Here is a 20,710-nt window from a genome sequence, read left to right on the forward strand (position 1 = left end):
AAAGGGGTCAGTTGAGGTGGTTCGGGCATCTGATCAGGATGCCTCCTGGGCGCCTCCCGCTGGAGGTGTTCCAGGCCCATCCCACTGGTAGGAGGCCCCGGGGCAGACCCAGAACACACTAGAGGGATTACATATCTCGTCTGGCCTTGGAATGCCCTGGGGTCCCCCAGGAGGAGCTGGAAAGCATCGTTGGGGAGAGGGATATCTGGGGTGCTTTGCTTGGCCTGCTGCCCCCGTGACCTGGCCCTGGATAAGCAGATGAAAATGGATGGATGGATGGATGGTACCCCAACAGAGGGGTGACCAGAAACAGGGACAGTACAGAACAGTTTGTTTTTGTTTTAAACAAAAAAAAAACGCTGGATTTTGGTTTGGTTTAAATTGTTACTACAAACGAATTACAAATTATCCAACGATAACTGCACTGTCTATATGTCCACCAGTGGTGAAAGCACCCTTTAAATTGTGTGAACCACAGACCTTATTTTAGGCATCTAATCAAAAACCCATTAAAAAAAAAAACCCATCGACTTCAAAACAAGGGAACCGGAAGTGCTGAAATGCTAACTCACGGACACAGGAAACACTCACTGAATCCTTTATAACTGTTACTATGAGAAATAGTTTCCCTGTGGTGGCAGCCTTGCCTCATGTTTGACCTCAGAGCTCGTGCGTTACTCTGTGACGTTACGACTGTTACGTTATTTTCTGAGCAGGAAACTCATCTATTAGGCGTAATAAAAGGAGGTAAAGGGTCATGCAGTTGTCTGCTCCGTGTCCGACTCCATAGCCGTGTTTTGTGCCCACCCACTGCCCGCCACTGTTTGATCCACTCCTGCGATTTCTTCCCGCTCAAAGCCGATCTTGCTGCAGGGAGGAGCGAGCGGAGTGCAGTTGAGCCGAGCCGAGAGCATCACAGCCCGCATTCAAGGAAACGGGCAAGCACAGCACTTTTTTGACTTTCCATAATGTTCTAGCCTCCGTACAGCATACCTTTAATACGAAGACAGATATATATTTCGACGTGGACCCGTATGGACGCCGTCTGTCTGTGAGGAGCTGGGGATGTGTGCCCAGTGAAGGGAGACCCCCCCAATTGTTTCCTGCGCCAAGAACTGTAAAGACATGGTCATTACACCGCATCTGTGGTAAGGCAATGAGCTCGTCTCCCTCTGTTTGAATGCAATCTGAATGCCAGTCGTGTTTATGTTGGGGAAACCACCCTGTCATGACAGTGCTGTGTCGAATTAATGTGCACAGCCTTTGTTTTGGTGCTCAGACTCAGAGCCCAGCAGCATCCCATCCTTTTGTATTTGCATCCCGAGTGAATCGCCGAGGACCAGGCAGACATTACTATCTAGCTGCTGCTGCTAGTCTGACAGGAATGAGATGTGCAGAAACATGCATGTCCCATCATCACAGGGAGCATCATCACTCAAACATGGATGCTGTTGTGGAGTGATGAAGCAGCCAGGCAGCCCAACTCTGTACCTGACTTTGATGATGTAGACGTAATGCGTCACTGACATTTTCACCTTTCTAACCGGGCTCCATTGCTTCTCCAAACGTCCCATCAGACATCTGTCTCCTCACATATCTCATTATTATTGATGGACATCATCTCCACTCATGATCCATTATATCCCCCTCATTATGTTGTCAAGGTTGAGATGCCAACTAATTGAAAGTTAGCCAACTTCTGTCACTTACAGGATTGCTCCACAATATCACTCTGCCTCCTTTTTACAACTGAAGGTCAGCCAGTGACTTTGCAGTTGTTTAAGATAGCCCCGAATCACATAAATTAAAGAACAGCAGAGGGGACTGGAAAGCCAGATGCGTTTGTATTTCTCACTGGCATACTTTCTTGAATAGATGTTGCTTTGATCAGCAGTGATGATTGATTTTCTGATATATTTCTTGGCCCCGGCCTGAAGAACACTCCGGCTGAAGGTGTCCCCGTCCCATTTAGATGAAATCTTTGCAGAGCTTTATGTGCCTCATCCTTTTATAGACAGAGAGGGGACGGAGCGGAGGCCAGCCTCATTTTGATGCTCAAAATATTGGATTCAGATTCAGTCTATTTTGCCACATGTTATTAATATTGACAGTAGGGAGTCAATCAGGTAATTGCTTCGTCTTGCTCATCTAATTAGCTGACACATCCAAGCACAAAGTTCATTACAGATTGAAGCAGTTGCCAGAATATATGGCTTGAAGGCCTGTGACTCATGTTTAGCTTGGTTTACTTAACCTTACTCATTCTCTGTCATGTTGTTGCTTATTTTTAGGGCTGCCACAAAATAGTCGACCAAACGTTAGTCGACCAGAAAGGTCATTAGTCGGCAAGATTTCATCGGTCGCTTCGTTGTAGGACAAAACAAAAAACAAATGTGAAACTCTATGAGGAGCTGCACCTTGTCAAAATAAATCAAAACCTATATGACTGGACCATGTGGGAATTTAATTTGAAAGGACAGACACAGGAAGTAGTCACACTCAGCATTCAGACAGGAGTCACGTTACAAACACAGCCGACAGATATCTTTCCCTTCTTCCGTAAATATTCAGTCTGATAAATACGGAAAAGTTGATCATGTTAGTGCAGGGCTACCCAGAGCTTTACATCTGTCCCACGGACGATAGGCCTACACACTTATAAACAGCGCCTGGAAGAAGATCAGCTCTGCACTCAGGATTTCAGTTAAATAGGCTACACGACTGCTTAACAACCTCAGATGCAACCTGCCACCGCGCTCTTGAAAGCTGGCACAAACAAAGGCTCAGGAGTAGCATCCAGCGCTTGACCTCGCGTTTTCCAGGCAGTTAAAGACGCAGCATGTGTACGGCCTCTAATTTCCAGGGCTGGTACCTGCGGTTATTCCACAGGCTAGTTAATAACATGTCGGGCAGGAAATTCAAAGTGTGGGATCATTTTCAGAAGGTGAAGGACGAACCCAAGGTGATATGTAAACTCATCTTCATTGACCAACTACAAACATGACGTATCATTTGAAACATGTTAGTAGCTACATGCCCATTAGCCACTTAGCACAAACATTACTGCTTTACCAACAGCATCATTAACAGGCGGCTCGCTCAGTGTGTGACGTGCACTTGTAGATAAAATATAGGCCTATATTAATAAAGGTTCATTAGTACGGTTTTGTATTTCTCTGTAATGTAGCACAGTGTTAACAATGTTACTGATACTATTCTTTCTCAGACCTTGGACTCAAACCATTGTGTAGCCCCGCCCAATATATATATATATATATATATATATAATTAAATGATTGAATTATTGTTTACATGTGGGTGACTAGTCAACTAATGGCCCTAAATGACGACTATTGGTCGACTAGGAAAATTCTTAGCCGGGGGCAGCCCTACTTGTTTTATTCTCTGGAAGTGTAGCGCTAGATACCATTGTCAACATTTTGGTTCCAGTCCCAACATACTACTTTTCAAATACGTTAATTTGCTGAATATAAACAGCTTCTGTCAAAACTCTCATTTACATTTAACAAAGTAAACCAAACATCTAAAATGAATCAGTGTTGCTTTGACAAAAAAACTGTAGAATGGCTTTGTCTAAGTAAGAAATAGTGTGACGTTAACAGATCATGGTGTACACCAGGCAGCGACTGACAGGATGTGAACAAGAACTCAGAGCCAGCTTTCACTTCTCCACAGTTCCTGATATGGGCACAAGCCAGTCAGCACCTAAAAAGTATTGCAGTGTGATACCCAGCTTTACCTAGATGATGTAATGTGTGCAGTGCAGGATAAACTGGCTCTGTCCAGTTAGTGTTGTCTTTTTTTTGGAGAATAAGACAGGTCTACTCTAAAGGAGTGTGCTGCTTACTGCTTCCAGATGTCACACAAGATCTACATCCTTCTCACCTGCCATTGCACACCCAGGTTAATGGTCAAAACATTGCTGTGCTGATCGATATGCATTATTAGCCAGTTGTAAATTCAGACAATGGTTGTCCTCGTGGACCCTGTAATATAATCTTGGGACATGAGTCTGCTTTTGTTGGCTACTTTAATTATGCAACAGAGAGGGGAGATCAGCAAACTTGGTTCCCTGTAGAGAGCTCGTCGATAATGTGATATTGTGGGTAGCTTGGATGTGGTGACAACACAAACATTATGTCTTCGCACCCCTATTAAGACACAGTTACCATCTTGCTTCATCGTATTACATGTTCATGAGTGATGTCATTAACATTTGTGTGGCATTACATGCACCAGCAGCAGTAGAAAGTGATCTTCCATTGGTTTCTTGTTACTGTTTTTCATTGGTTTGGTTGAGTCTTGTAGTTCTCCTTGACATATTGGGTGTCTGAATCTTAAGTTTTTTTTCTTCATCCCTGTCAGATCTCACAGAACAGGGCACACAGATAGTGGGATTACTGCGGCCCTCTGGTCTAAACCTCTCTCCAGACAACTCTGTGTTGCTCTCCCTGGCTTGACCCACGTCAGGACAGATGATAGTCACTGCTTTATTCGTGATACTCTATTGATCCCAGCGGGAGAAATTTGATTTCTCACTCGACGCCAGCACCCCTAAGGTTACAGCACATATTTTGCTGGAAAAGCCCTGGAGCCTATAGGAAGTTAGCGTGTTTTTCACAGACAGTTCAGGAGAGCAGATTGTTGTTATTGCAGGTGAGTGAACCTGAAGCTGGTGGTTGTCTCTATGCCACTCTGCTCAGACTTCATAAAGCTGGGGGTCTGCGGGTCCTTAAAAGGCCTTAAATTCAAATTTTAAATTATTAGGCCTCAAAGGTCATTAGATAGTCTTAAATCTGAATTTTAAAGGTCTTAATTGCCACAAACATTTAATCTAATCTCTGTTGTTTCATTACTTTTTTGTCAAAATGAGTCAAGCTCTTCTGCATCAAAGTCCACATTTCTGACCTACCACTGAACCTATTATTTTACTTTATACTCGCACATACCTGTTGGCAAAATACAGATTAACCTAGCTCACTCTGATAATCATATTCCTACATAAAACCCTCACGGGACCACGGATATACCACTTACATTTATTGCATTTCAGTGGTATGCAACAAAACTACAAAGCTTTTAATTTATTCAGTTGATGCTCTGAAGCAAGGAGACATGGACATTTCTATTTACTTACCTGCAACATCAGTCTACCAGAGCATGGACTAAATAATGATTGGATGTACTCCAGGGCTGCAAATAACAATTATTCTTTATAGGAAAATATTGGAAAATGCCCATTATCATTTCCCACAGCTCAAGGTGATGTTTTCATATTTCCTGTGTTATTCGACATCATTCAAAATCCCAAATATATTCAGTTTAATATCATATACAGTGGTGCAGGGATGACATTTTTTTATAGGCTAATCTGGTAGTTAACATCGTCCTGGTTTCCTTCTCCAAAAGCCTATGGGATTTTGGATTATTGAAAAAATAAGCTCCCTGGCATGATATTCGAACCAGAAATGCCATCACCAGGCATAAAAAGATAATGTCAGGCTGGAAGCAAAGCACACCATGGCCGCATGACTTCATCATCGACACCATAATGAGGCTGTAAAGCTGTGTTCAGTGTGATGACGCTCTGTAGACTCATTTAACCTCTTGTTAGCAACCTCCTTTTTTAGTGTACTGTTTAGCTGTAAAATGAGAAAGCTGGTCGGATTGGTTGTTTTCGGTGCGCTAGCAGTTGCCTTTAGAAGCAGATAAGGAGGAGGGACATGATTTTTGTCAAAAATTATTCATCTTATGTAGTTCTTTTAGAAGATAGCTACAATTTCAGGAAATATGACACATTAATTTTCAAAAGTGTTACCAACTGTAGCTTAAAGCCTGTGTTAACCACAGTCTTTATTTTAGGCATCTTACCAAAAACCCACTGACTTTGAGACGAGGGAACCAGAGGTGTAAAAAATGCTAACTCATTTCTGGCATTAAGGACTCAATCCTCCATGATAAAGCATTAAATCTTCACATTTAGACATTGGAACCAGCACAGTTTAGACATTTTTTACTAGAAAAATGTTTGAAACAATTCATCAATTATCAAAATTGCCAATTAATTTTCTGTCAGGCAACTAATTGCTTCATCTACTAATGATTGCAGCTCTAAGCGGCTCCATCAGGTCTCAGTGACTACAACCATATGATTTTCAGTGAAGTGAACACTTAACAAAAACGTCTCTTCTTAATGCCCTCAGTGGAGTTCTACAAAACAGGAAGTCTCCTTTTATGTCCCAGTAATAATGGATACTCTTAACTGGGTATAGGTTGCAAATATGCTGCTACTGTAGAATAGTCACCAATGAAGCGTTCTTCCTGTTTACGCCCAGTCATTAGAGTTGTTTACTCAGCTGGCAGAGTCTAGTTTAATGAACCTCGTTTGAACTCTTGGCCTTGAATCTATCAATTAAGCTCGAAATTCATTTCATAGTATACAATCCGCTGATAGCACTGGTCAGAGGTAAGATTATTTTCTCCTCCCAAAAATATCTCTGACAGTTTTCGTCATTACTTTTGATTTCGGGAAAAGCCGTCTTTCAAATACTGCTGCTTTTCTGGAGCATGAAATGAAAAAGACAGAACTTATTTAATGTTTGTGATTGAGCTGAGAGTGCATTTTGGGTGAACAAGAGAGATGGGGAAAGGGAAATGAAAGTGTTTTCCTGCTTATGTAGACATTTCATGCATATGGAGCCACACATGGAAGTGAGGAAATTAGGCAGACAATAGGTTTATTTCCATAAAAAAATCTTTGCAGTGTGTAATGCATCAGCACAAAGAAAGAGGCTACATGCTGCAGAAATGCAGTTTTTAAATTAATCTGCAGTGTGTTGTTTACAGCCCCCTTTGTCTATTTGATAAACAGTATATACATATATATCAGATACATAAATCATTCTTATTTTGTACACGTTTATTCCATCACATCACGACACAACATACATAGGTGTGTATTGTGTAATTATGTGTCATTACTTTATTTGCCTTCAAACATCAGCATTTAAGGTACACAGTCTGAATTTGGTGCATATATTTATGAAAGTGTTTCTCAAGTCCACACAACTGATTTTGCAATACCACTCATTTGTTTTAAAATAACACACTTCCCTACGTTCTCAGTAGCTGGTGTAACCCTAACCCAGGGCTGATCCCAGAGATAGAGAGGTGTTGCCAACAGTTAAAGGTTTTCAATAATTGCAGTGCTCATCCTGCTTTCTCTGAAACTAGCTGCTCACCTGCTTCAAATTATTAGGACATTTTATTTCAATTAAAATGTAATCAGATTTCTACTATGGATCAGTCGGATCTGGTAGTTGCTTTGCTCTGATGAGTAAACTAAATTTGATGGCGATGGTATGGTAAGCCTCGTTATAACAGTGAATGTGGTAAAGTTGGTGACATTTTACTTCAACTTGAGGCATTGAAAGAATGTCGATTCAAGGGTCCGTTCCCCACAGTGTTGCACACTAGTGCCTTTGTTGCTTTATGTGAGTGAAGGCTCCCCTTTGTCCAGCAGGGTCTTGTAACATCCCAACAACATCTGGGGATCTGAAGCTCAGAATCAGACCTTCAGAAAAGGAGTCTGGGCATAAAATACATCAGTAGAAAATATCGCTTTCGTAATGTGCATGACTCCACAAAATTCTGTTTGATTTGAATTAAAATTTTGAATTTTAAATGGAATAATCTTGTAATTTATGTTTTTATTTATTTTTATTTATTTAACCCATATAACCAGGTAAGTTCCGTTTAGATCAACAATCTTTTTAACAAGGGAGACCTGGCCAAGACAGCAGCATACAAAAAAGTGACAGCCAAACAACAACACAATAAAAACCATGAAAGATACACAGTAACATGTAGAAATATTAGGACACCTGCGCACAATGACAAGACCCATCCGATTCACTCATCCTTGTCCTTTTGGGAGCTTTAACGTTGGGCAGAGACCAGTTCACGAAGTTTCAACTCTTTTTGAAGGTTATTCCAAGTGAATAACCTTCTTTCCCAGCTCATTCTGAGCACTAGGAACAGACAACAAAACTACACCTTGAGATCTCAGACTGTAGCTACAGTCGGATCACTGTTCAATCAAAATACAGATGTACGAAGGGAGTTTACCCAGTACGGCTTTCAAATACCAGTGACTGAGCCTACAAAGGTCAAAGATGGCCAGCCAACCCTGGAATAAAGCGTACAGTGATGAGAGAGGGCATTACAATTTCTAACAAATCTCAGTGCACTATCATATGCAGTATCTAACATGTCTTTTTCTAGCCTGCTGTTTTGCATGTATCATTGTTTATCATATTTTGAATAACCTATTCTCTGGATAGGAATTTGAGTGCTTGGATTTCTGGTATATACCGTCTTCCTTTTGCATAAAGCAGGGAGGTCCAACTTATTTTAGTTCATAGGCCACATTCAGCCCAATTTGATCTCAAGTAGGCTGGACAAGTAAAACCATTGCATAATATCCTATAAATAACAACACCTCCAAACTTTTCTAAGAGTGTAAAGACACACATTCTTACATTCTTACAACATTCATCCATTTATAAAACAGATGGTGAACAGCCTGAGATATTTTAGGAAAAATAAATGCGATTCCAAAACTATGTCTCTTTTTTTCCCCACATTCAGTCACTCTGCCAGTCACTGTCATTACATGTGCACTGTTGCATACATCTCCTTTCCAGTGTTGTATTGCTGACATCACGCTAAAGTGGCAGCTGTTGAGAAAGCAGGTTACGTCAACTCCTTACAAACCATTTACAAATCAAAGGTTTTGTCAGTGCCTCAGCAGCAGGGCTCCACCAATGTTGTTTTAAGACAGAAGTCTGATACAGATTCTTTTGTACTGAAGCTGCTGATTGACAATATTTCACACAATGATGACTGTCTTTAAATATGAACATCACAAGTGTTCTTTTTTGTCAGATAGCTGTATTCTGGTCGAGGTGAAAAGCCTCAGAAGCAGCATTTTACATGAAGTAGGCTACTCACTGTTTAACTTGCTCCTGAAACCTGACACCTCTTCACAAGTGTGATATTATTAAGTGTGCATTGTCATCCAGTGGGTCGGATTGGACCTTTTATTGGGCCGGTTCTAGCCTGTGGGCCTTCTGTTTGACACCCCTGGCATATAGCATCATACAAGATTATTTTAGAATGTGAAGTGACTCAAAACAGCTCCCCATGAGCTCCTTTTTGTCCTCATTGTTCCACATGGGTAATCTTGCTTGCAGCATAGCAAAAGCAGACACATCAACACAGACTCATCCATCACTAAACATAACTAAAAACATCAATTAGTAGAGGTATTATGCAACAGCAATAAAAAAAAGAAGCAAGTATTTAAAAAAAACAATGCAGAATAGAAAAGTCTGTAATTTCACCTTTTTTTGCTGATTTTGAATTTCAGTATATCCACTGTACATTTGCTTAAGCATATATTGACATTAAAATGTATACAAGCATAGGGCAGCACTGCAGTATTATCCTCCCACCCCACACCATGACACCTCACCTCACCCAGCCCTGCAAACCAACCCTGCTTGTCCCCTTAAGTCCAGGGACCGGTTGCACAAAACAGCGTAGGATTTTTCCTTAAGTATGACACTTAAGGCTTAATTTCTCCTCAGCTGAGGGACTTACACAGTTGCACAGAATTCCTTAAAAGGTTTCCTTAGTTAAGGAAAAATGTTAACTCACTTACTCAAAGAGATTTTACAGTGGTAAAAGTTTCCATGGAGATTGTTTGTTTCTTGGACTCACGCTTGTGATTACTTATTGTCTTACAAAGTTTGCTTATAGTTAGATAGTGAAAAAAATGGCAGAAGATAAGAAGATAACACTTCTGGAGGAATACACTCATAGAACGCACATCCTACAAAGTAAATGTCATCTCCAAACACCAGAAAACGATTGTAGGAAATAATTGGAACGAAAATTATTTCAGTCAAATCTGCAGAGTTTTTTTTTTTTTTTTTTTTTTTTTTCATTTATCACCATAAATTCAGTCATGTTACAGTTAAGACAGAGTCAGAGGTACCTTAAGATTTTTTTTTTTTTGCCTTGCTTTGGTTGCAAAGGTTTTTTTGTGCAATGGTCCAGGGATTCCTTAAGTATAAGATCAAGACAAGGAGAAAACCAGAAGTACTTGAGTGAACATTTTGAGGAAGCCTTAAGTAGAAGACTTAAGGGTGTTTTGTGCAAGCAGTTTTATTTTGAGGGAAACCTTAACTAGGACTTTAAGGAAAATCTTAACTTAAGGTGTTTTGTGCAACCGGCCCCAGGTCTTCACAAGAATGAATGGCCATTGAGGTGTTTGTCAAACCAAGGACTACAAAAGTACAACACAGTGTTCAAGGATAAATGAAAAAGCATCAGTTCAAGAAAGGAAAACAGCAAGAAAGAAAACCAAATAGCTAAATAAATATAAATAAAATAACATTAATGGCAATAATAAAAACATATATTGGCAGGGATAATAGCATTAAGAAAAACTTCACATAATAATAATAATGTTATCCACATAATAACACACATGTCATCATTTAACAACCAAAACATTGTGAGGTCGGCAGTGTTTGGTTTGACTCTGTTCCTGAGGTCTTGACCAGGTGCTTAAGAAGTGTTGTTGTAGTGTCCACATGGCAGCGCCTGCCTTGTCCTCCTGCTTACAGGACCATAATCATGGTGACTGGATTTAGAAGATTAAGCTCATGACTAATCAAGCTCTGATCGGACGTTCCCCAACACGATACCTGGCTTTATGTGGAGCACCGCTGCTGTCCACCTAAACAGGAGTCAAACAGACACCAAGTCATTGGTGTCCTTAAATTTAAGAATCCTGCTCTTACATTTCCTTGTGCATCAAATGTTTACTGTGGCTGGCATTTGGCACTACTGGTTTAGACTACAAAAGTAAGCCTTTACATGAGGAGTTACGGGGCAAACAATAAGAGACCAATTGACAATTGGCGAATAGAGTCATTTTTCGAGCAAAAATATAAATTTGAACTATAAATTTGAACTGGTCTGTTGGCAAATCAAGAAACTTGGTGACATCACCTTTGGCTATTGGATATTACAAGGGTATTTTTCCTGTTTTTTCTAATGTTTCAGATCAAGTGATTAACTGATTCGTCGAAAGAAATAATCTGCAGATTGATCAATAACAAAAATCATTGTTAGTTGCAGTCCTACACTAAGTAATGGAAGTGTCTTGATTCAGTTTTAATGCATGCACAGTGTACACTTCATGGTGAAAGTGATGAGCAAAAGCCAACAGTCTTGGTTACAAGTTTTCACTTTCATTCACAGCAGATTTATATCTGTTTGGCATCTTTCCATCCGTTCCACGTGCTGATAGACGACTGTTTATGTCTTTAATTTACCTTCAATGTCACTGAAAGGAAGTTCAAGCTTTCAAACTAGATTGAACCATGTATTAAAATGGTAAAGTGCACAGTGAAAGTACTCCTTCCTTCTGCTTCCTTATTAGGTCAAGGAGAGTGGATCTATTAAATAGGCTAAGTGGAGTACTCTATCTGAATGGACTTAGCGCCTTGTCTTACAGTAGCTTAGATCCTAGTTGGCTTAAGACAGGGCAGGGATGATGACGTTGTTAAAGGATCTAAATTATAGATTACACTGTGTGAGGATACTGCACAGTTGCATGTGAGAGTGGATGCTGTTAAGTGTGCAGAGCTGCACAGTGGACTTGGGGAGTTTCCCTTTTAAATGGGAGAATCTAACAGACACATCCTGTCGTTAAAACCACAGGGTGCTCCAGGGTTATAGCCTCTATACAATGCCTGTGAACACAAACAGTCTCTGGTGCAATATGCAGTCCTGCACTGCCACACAGTTTTCTTTTTCAGTCTTTTAGATATTGTCTTTGGTGTCATCTAGTTGCCCTAATAATAATTATAATAATATGTAATAACAATATGTAATAAAATCTCAAAACATTATTTAAAACTTCCAGTATGCGGACAGTTTAGCATTATAAATTGAGCATAGCGTTAGCTCAGGACACGATGTCAAGCTCAGCTCACATCCTGGCTACATCAGCTGATCTCAAACAGCCCAATCAACTGATGGAGCAGCTGATTGATGGAAGGGAGTCAGCTGATAGATCACATGATTCCTTTCTATGCAACCAATTGGGAAATCTGATTCAGGGCACCCTATTTAAACTGCTCTGGCCTGCCTACTGTTGCTGCTTCCTCTGCAAGCTGCTTTGCAACCCACCTCCACCCCAGCTCCTCCTTTTCATGCTGTGTCTGATTTAACAATGTCATTTCTGTTTGTCATTGATGCTGGCTCTGTTGTGTTCCCGAGGGGTCTTTGTTGCTACTCTCCCTGCCTTAGGCTTTCCATGTAGGCACATGGAAGGGCAGGGGAGTGTGCTCTCTGAATCAGGCTTTTCTTGTCTGCACGTGGAAGGTCAGAGAGGTGTGCTCTCTCTGCTTCAAGCTTTCCTCATCTGCACATGGAAGGGCAGAGAGGTGTGCTCTTTCTGTCTTAGGCTTTCCACATAGGCTTTCTGTGTAGGCTCAAGGAAAAGCAGAGAGGCCCCAGAACAGAGCCATACCACCAAATATAATACTGCAAATGGAAATAAGGTTTTCTTTGATTTAAGTGTTCATGACTGAATTACAGTTTTGTGTCACTGTGAGACTTAGCCAGGACTGCATCTAAGTATTACTTTCTAAATATCGTGATCAATATAAAATGTCAGGAAATGATAAAAATATCCTTCATAATTTCCTAAAACCTAAGCTAATGTCATCTAATTGCAGTAGTTTCAAACCCCAAAGATATTCAGTTTACTATTACAAAAAATTATGACATTGAGAAGCTAGAACCCATGTATGTTTAGTGTAATGGCCTAAACAATGATGTAAATTATCAATCAGTTATTAGAATAGTTGATGGATTAATTTTCTGTTGATCAGCTATTTGATTAATCAGTTTTGCTTCAGAAAACATTGTATTTTAGAGTAACTACACAAGATGAAAATTCAGGTTGTCCTGCCATCAAGTTCAGGTCTTAATAAACTACTCCAGTACAACACTGCTCCCCTCCGTACAAGATTTATTGTGGAGCTGCTGTTCATTGTGAAAATACACAATGACCACCTCTTACTTTTTGTTTATCATATCAACATTACTCATATGTTTTTTATTCAACCTCTCCTTGTTTGAAAATACTAGATCTTCTGAGTTTATCTCCAAAAGTCACATGATCAACAGTGAGGTATTTAATCAAAATTATTGTGCTATTTGTCTTTGTAAAGACCCAATAACATCCTCAGCGTCTCAACAAGTGTCTCAGTTTCTAAATTAAACAGGGTTTGTTTATCTGTTTGTTTTCCACCGTCTCGCAATCGATGTATGTTTTATCAGTCCTGGGACCTCCTGAGAGCTTAGACAATTACACAGCACCACTGCAGGCGGTGTTATGGGTGTCAGCGTGGAGTAACACAGTGCCATAACTATCGACAAAAACGAGCATCTCTGTTATCATCTGAACATGAAACTAACTAGATATTTTGAATCTAGTGTCATTATTAAAAATATATAAAAAACACATACAATGTCTGAGGTTTTATAGTTTAAATCCAAATGATACTGACACTGTTAGAGCTTTGGTTTGTGTGTATAAGCTTGTATAAGCTAGTTATCACTGGTTTGTGAAAATATAATAGAGCTGTAGATGCTTTTTGATATGATGTGTATCCTCATCTAATGGCCATCATTATCAGAGTTGTAATTAGATAAGGATTTATGTTACAAAGTCCTGTGGCGTGATCTCAGTCCTCTGATGATGCTGTGACTACAACCAAATTGATACAGTGATCTGCCCCATTGTAAACAGTTCATTGCCTTTACAAATATGTAGGGCTACAAGCAATGATCATTTCATAACAGCGAGGCCCCAACATTAGAGCGCTGTCATATCATATTGTTCATGATAATACAAGTTTCATTTTTAATCTTTTTTTTTTTTTTAATCCTCTATGGTACTTCATTGCCTCAAGGTGACATACCCATTTTGGCTGTTTACACTCACACAGTACATCCTCCATTATGTTGCAATACTTACAAAAAGAGCCAGGACCCTAAGGAAACCAATAACACTGTTAATATTGCATCATGACACCCAGGAGGCCATGTTGAGTCCCTTTTTCGGTGCCGTCCTCTCAACTCTCTCCACAAAAATGGTCTGAAAATTTATTTTCTGTCATTTTTTAACCTGGAAAAATTGGGGGCGTCGGTGGCTTAGTGGTAGAGCAGGTGCCCCATGTACAAGGCTGTTGCCGCAGCGGCCCGGGTTCGACTCCGGCCTGTGGCCCTTTGCTGCATGTCACTCCCTCTCTCTCTCCCCCTTTCACACTTGTCTGTCCTATTGATTAAAGGCTTAAAAATGCCCCCAAAAAATATCTTAAAAAAAAAAAAAATTGGACTCACAATAATAGATGAGTTCATTTTATTCGTAATTGTTTAATGTGCTGTGTTTGACAAGTAGTAGACAATTGTAATATCTTTTTTAATCTCGACAAATTAACTTAGATAAGTTTAACTTACATAAGTTACAGTAAAGTTCAGGCTTTGACACTGTGTAGTGTACTTGGCATTACACACATTTTTCCTCCATTTACAGAATGAATGCAATATTATTCTATGACTCTTCAAAGAAGAAGAGGGTAAAATTAGTGCTCCCAGTTGATGTTAGTGAGGATGAATCAGAATTTAAAAGTTTGGAAGACAACAAGCTGCTAACAGCCCAGCAGCAACACATCAAATAATTGCGTCACGCAGTTTGTCAGGAAAGACACACACCAGGAGCCTGAAAACAGGCATTTAAATGCAAAATGAATTATCAAACACTGAAATGTAACTCACTATCTTGTTTTGAAGATGGTTATAATAGTTCAGTTTGTAAAGTTTGCTGAAATATACTTACATGTTCATTCCTATATGGGCTGTTCCACAGTGTTGTCTGAAGTAACTTTCAGACATACAAACTCAGGAAAAGAGATCATTTTTATTGTTTTTTTTTTTTTTTTCAATTTCAAATGGCATGAATTTTAAACTCAAATGTTTTTGAATATTTTCCAGGAGTACTCCATAAATTTTAAATAATAACCCTGTTCTTTTATTGCTAACCATTATGGTACAGTGTTGCGTTAAGGTAACATACCCAAAAGTGTACCTCCCAAAAGTATTTTGGTCTATTTTATGACAAAAAAGACATTACAAAGATTTGTTTTATCAACTGGCATCATAATGCGTACCTCATTGTGATTACAGTAATATTCCAAGTTATTGACATAATGACATCAGACCATTACGCACAGCAACAACAAGCATGACTAAAGCAAAACTGCTTCCGGTGGAGGAATTAGTTCTAAAAAGGGAGTGACTGCAGAATGCTTCATTTGGGTTTAGCATCCCGAATGTCCTATGAGCAGCTCCATACTTTCAGACCCTTTCATTGAGCTGCTGCTCTGCAGTATGAGAGAGGAGTTACTTTGGTTATGGTTATATACATTGTTTACCAGGAAAATCCTGCATAATATTCCTTTAACTGAAATAAGTAGACAGCATGCAGTTAGAGGCTCAAGTCATTATTTGTAGGTTAGAGGTGAAACAATTCGCCAATTACTCGATTTGTCAATCAAAATGCAACAGTGTCTTTGGCTTCAGCTTCTCAAGATATCCTGCACTAGTCTCACAGAAAACATAATGTAAGGCTTATCCAGTAATGCACATGTAATGAGGAGAATCTTAAAAGAATAGCCCAGGGCTTCTCGACTGAGCATCTGAGAGTCAGATTAACATATTGAAATTGATGGAGGATAGTTCTGAAAGCCTAGGAGAGGCCCAGACGCTTATTTCTTCAAGGAGTAAACTAGACTATGCGATGTTTGATGAATGACAGTGGCTCTGTGTTTTTGTATAAACAGCAGCACTGACTGCTGTAGAATGAGGAAGGCGAAGTAGGTGTGATATAGCATAACTTCCTGACTTTTTTCTGATCTCTATTTTCAGATGAACAGAAAGCAGTGAGTGTGAGGAAGTGTCAGAGGATGCTCTTGATCTGCAGGGCCCAGTGCTGAGGGAGGTCCACGGAGCCAACTGGAGCCCATCATGTCTCAACACCAACACTACCAGCGAGGCCCCCACGGCCGCACCATGAGCTCTGAGGACAGGGGCTCCACGCCAGGCATCAAGACCTCCACACCAGTTCACAAGAGCGCCTCCTCATCGTCTTCTTCCCAGCGCGACAGCCGGCAGGTAATTGCCAGACTACTGTAGGGATCCATATAGAAATAGTCTGTAGAGACAGGAGGACTTTGAATTAATGTAACTTGAGCAGAGGTGATATAGGGAGGAGTGAATTAATTTAAATTATTTTATGTTGCTGCTGTCAGTGCTGTCCTCTTGTGAGACAGTTTATGCAGTAGAAAACAGGCAGATAGAAGGGACCTGCCAGGAATTAGTAAAAGATAAAATATTAATTCATCAGTTTTAGCGCGTGAAACAAAAACAGTCATTATGTTATGTCTGTCAGTTTTTAAAAAATCAGCTAACCCAAATTATCTCTGCAGATGTTTTCATATGCGCAGAAATAGTTTTCCTTATAGGGCTGTCCTCAACTTTCTTCGTTTACTAAAGTTGGACAGACACTGTGCATTTTTGCGTTTTCATCAATCTTGTACATTCAGGGCTCTACAGTAACTTTAAACAGTGGTCGTCAGGCTGGCAACCAGGCATCAGCTTCTGTTTGCTGAAACTGAAAGTATTGTTTCTATTTTTAGTCACCTTATATTTTGTATTTGAAGATACTCTGCAGTTATACTTCTGCCTAATAATGAAAATGTGACATACAAGAATATTAAGAGGCGAACAAATTCTCTATAGTCTGTGTTTTATCTGACAGGTCTTTGTCAGCTGAATCAATTTGCACATCCGTTTGTGATGTTGACATTTTAGTTGAACTTTTCACCTCACAGTCAAGCAATTTAATTTGATTCGCCATGAGTGTATGCGAGTAAATGCACCGACGCACATGCAGTATTGTGACATGCAGCATTGTCTAGCTCCAGTTCTGACTGTAACAGCAATATTCAAATGTCACTAACGCAACAAAAATTTATTTAATTGGGGTTACAAATTTTGCTCTTTGCTGTCCCTGTTTTCATGCCTCTGCTCCAGAGACAGCTGTGGCCTGAGGCATTATGCTTTTGGGTTGTCCATCCCATTCTCGTTAAAGTGATATCTCAGAAATGCCTTGAGGGAATTTCTTCAAATTTGGTACAAACATCCATGTGCACTCAACAATGAACTGATAAGAATTTGGTGGTCAAAGGTCGTTGTGACCTCACTGTGACCTTTGAATTGTGCCTACTGGCACAATAAAGTGTAGCCCTTCAGACATAGCACCTAGACCCTAGCGTTTCCACCGCAAACAGTACTCTTAAATGTGGGTGGTGTTGTTGTCACTCACTGTATTTCCCTATTACCAGTGACGCATAGGGAAGTCTGCACCTCATTTATTGTCCACAGAACAGGGTTGCATGCTAACATTTTCAGAACAAAATAAGACTGCAGTGAGAGTCTCTCTCAATGGGATATTTAGAAATAGCGGGTTTGTGCATGGAAAGGCAAGCTCGGGGATTTAGTGTTGTGTGAGCCAACGGCAACAACTTTTTCTCCAAGTGAGGATTAGAATGCATTCAGTTCACATAAGCTGGTGGAAATTAATATATATGAACGCTTGAAGATCCACTCATTTCTAAAAGAGTATGTCATATAAAAACTAAAGTAATGGTCACAGTTGTCACAGTGAAATTTAAGGTGTGCTGATGGATTCATGTCGTCAACTCATGCATTGAGTAACATTACAAGTTAACGTTGCACCTTAAAAGTCGCCGGCAGTCTGCCCAGTGAATTAAGTTGTTTTTTCTCAGACTACAGCTGCTGTGAGAGGCAGCAAAACATCCTTTAATTTCATAGTTACACTTTACTATTATATGTAAAACTCTCCACAGTATGAACAGTGGTTACATGAGCCTCAAAACCAGCCACAACTCAGCCCTGAGCAGAGTGACCATCTGCTATTTACCAATCAACAGACTGCAGTGTTCACAGCTCCACCTTTTAGTACCAGATCTGTGTGCTAGGTACCCCAACAGCGGGGGGACCAAAAATGGGGACAGTAGGGAACAGTTCCATTGGTACCATCCACAACTTTTCACAGTGGAAACAGGAAAAAAGTTAATTGAACTGGACCGTACCGTACTGCTTGGTTGAAACGGGGCTACAGTATTGTATGGTATGAATTGGTGACACTAATCTTGGGTGTCCACCTTGAAACTGTCCTGACTGTATTGATCTTCTGTGCTGCTGGTTTGAAGATGTGTGTAAGGCCACAAAAAATACTTAATACCTTTTACTGAATTCCTTCAAAGTCCACACTAAATATATTATATGAGACTGGACAGACATGGATGTAAACTGCAACTTGACTGGTTGGCGGAGGCATACAATCACGAAGCAGTGATTCCAGTTTATATGTTTTAAAGTGGTTTCCACTAATGGCAGCCTATGGCTATGAATTGGTTGCCAGTTTCTCAAAATGTTTGTCAATGGCAATCTGGCAAACGTTACTGTCGAGTCATGACATTGTCGTATCAAGTTTTAATCTGCCTGTCTGCATGGTCATTCGACCTCTGTGGTCACACTGTACAGATCCATTCACCGGTCCCGACGTAGCCTCACACTGATCATAAACATGGTTTTGTCTATTGACAGTTCTAATGAAGTTTAATCAAACAAGATGACTGCATCCTCAAAATTGCTGATGAAAACAGAAAGGCAACATCACATCATGCATTTCTAATATTGACTTAAAGCAGGAGGAAAATGACAAATATCGACAGAAGGCTGAGAAGATGCAGACGATATCTTCTGCCAGTTCTGCAGTGAAGTTCAGTTTTATTTCCATCACAGGGAAGACTCAGTGGAGACTACAGTAGTCACAGCGATAGTACTCCGATACTGCATGCCAGAGATCCATCCAATCATCTAACAGCTAGATTATTGATCGTTTGAGCAACTAATTAGATGTTGTTACCACCCTCAAACTGAACAACATCTGATCTGGAAGAAATTCATCCAGGTTCTGTTAATTCAGGGTTAAAATCTGTTTTAATCAGATTAGTGTCTGTCCAGTTTAATAGTTACAGAACTATTTCAACTAAATAATGAGCTAAGTGTGTTAAATCAGGCGTACAGAACAATCTCTGATAAAGACTAATGAGTAATAGTTTATTTACCGTTAAAAGGCCTTTGGAAAAAAGACTAATTGATGATGAACCCTACAAACCTTTATCTACTGATTAGATGACTAATCAGCTAAGACAGAGCAGCACTAATTCCCTGGTTAGTAAGTAAAAACCTTGCTGAGTCATGACAAACAATGAGATACACTCTTATTTCACAGTTCACAGGACAAGCGCTTCAACTTAACCCCTGCAGTAAGCTATCTAAAGCCCCTCGCTCACCTCACCTCACCGAGCTGCTGTGTCACTGTGGCCGCGCAGAAACCGGACACCGAAACTCGAATCTATGACATCACAGCTTTTCCGTCGGCGCTAGGCTATGAATATTTCATGAGGGACAGGCGGAGGCTTGGTGCTCCACTGAACATGTGGCACACTCTGGTATGCTGTGTGGGAGCCCAGCATGTGTCCGCAGGAGAAGGCTCTCTGAGGAGAAAACGGAGTTGTTTGAGAAAAGGGGCCTTTTTGAAGCGCGCAGTGGAAGGCCTGCTGCTCGATGAGGAAGACAGTTAACCCTTCTGTTCTTTGTTCTTTTTCTTTTATATCACTTCTTGCTTTTGATAACAGGGCCTTCATGAGTGAAAGAGCTTGGCATTTCATTTCCTAGATGCTCTATAATCTAAAAGCCAGGAAAATCTGAGGGCAGGGTTATCTACAAACACTTCTGTTCTTATTCATCTCTTCTAATGTCTTTAATGAAGTCAGGTACAACACATAGACGCAGCCGCTAAGATAGCAACGTCTTTGTGAAGTAGGCTCCCTTAAATTCTGCACACCTGCTTGAACAAGACCTCAAGATAGTCAGCGGCATATTAAAGGAATCAGCAGCACATCATGAATTTAATTGGGAATTAGTTCCTGATTGTTGCAGCTGTTTTGTGTTATGATGTGGCAGTGTTCGCTGAGTGATGCAGCAGTGCACCTTTGGGCGATCCAGACACATGATGTATCAACTGCAGAGGCAGGTGCATTGTTCAGAAACAAAGAGTTACAGATCGTTTTGTGTTCAATTCAGTTGTCTCAGGGTTTAAGTTCATAAACATAAAAATGTTCAACGAAAGAACCGGCATGTGTCTCCTGCATCTTTCTAAGTACAATGTAGGGAGACACTGACTTTAAAGTCACAGTAAAACAGAGGGGATATTTCTTCAGCCTCCATAATGTAACATACAGCCTAGTAAAGGTTTAGAAGGGTTTAGTTTGTTAAGTTGCCCTCCACCCACACCACCCTCACCCGTGTTTTATCAGGTCAGGCATCAGTTGTTATCACTCCATGTTGGATGGCGTGTTCAAAATTCAAAAAGAGGTTATGTCTGCCT

The 20,710-nt window shown here is 40.3% G+C and overlaps 1 protein-coding gene across 5 annotated transcripts in view; it reads left to right on the forward strand.

The window, feature by feature from the left end:
- The first annotated feature begins 869 nt into the window (after window positions 1-869).
- osbpl6 (oxysterol binding protein-like 6) overlaps window positions 870-20,710 on the forward strand; it is a 63,667-nt gene continuing 43,826 nt past the window's right edge. For all 5 annotated transcript variants that reach the window (XM_033617542.2, XM_078174511.1, XM_033617544.2 and 2 more), the window contains exons 1-2: window positions 870-1,148; window positions 16,096-16,341. In XM_033617542.2, the coding sequence (XP_033473433.1) occupies window positions 16,195-16,341 (147 nt within the window). In that variant the 5' untranslated portion in view covers window positions 870-1,148; window positions 16,096-16,194. The remainder of the gene's footprint in view (window positions 1,149-16,095; window positions 16,342-20,710) is intronic.

This window comes from Epinephelus lanceolatus, chromosome 14 (genome assembly GCF_041903045.1).
Source record: "Epinephelus lanceolatus isolate andai-2023 chromosome 14, ASM4190304v1, whole genome shotgun sequence".
Lineage (NCBI taxonomy): Eukaryota > Metazoa > Chordata > Actinopteri > Perciformes > Serranidae > Epinephelus > Epinephelus lanceolatus.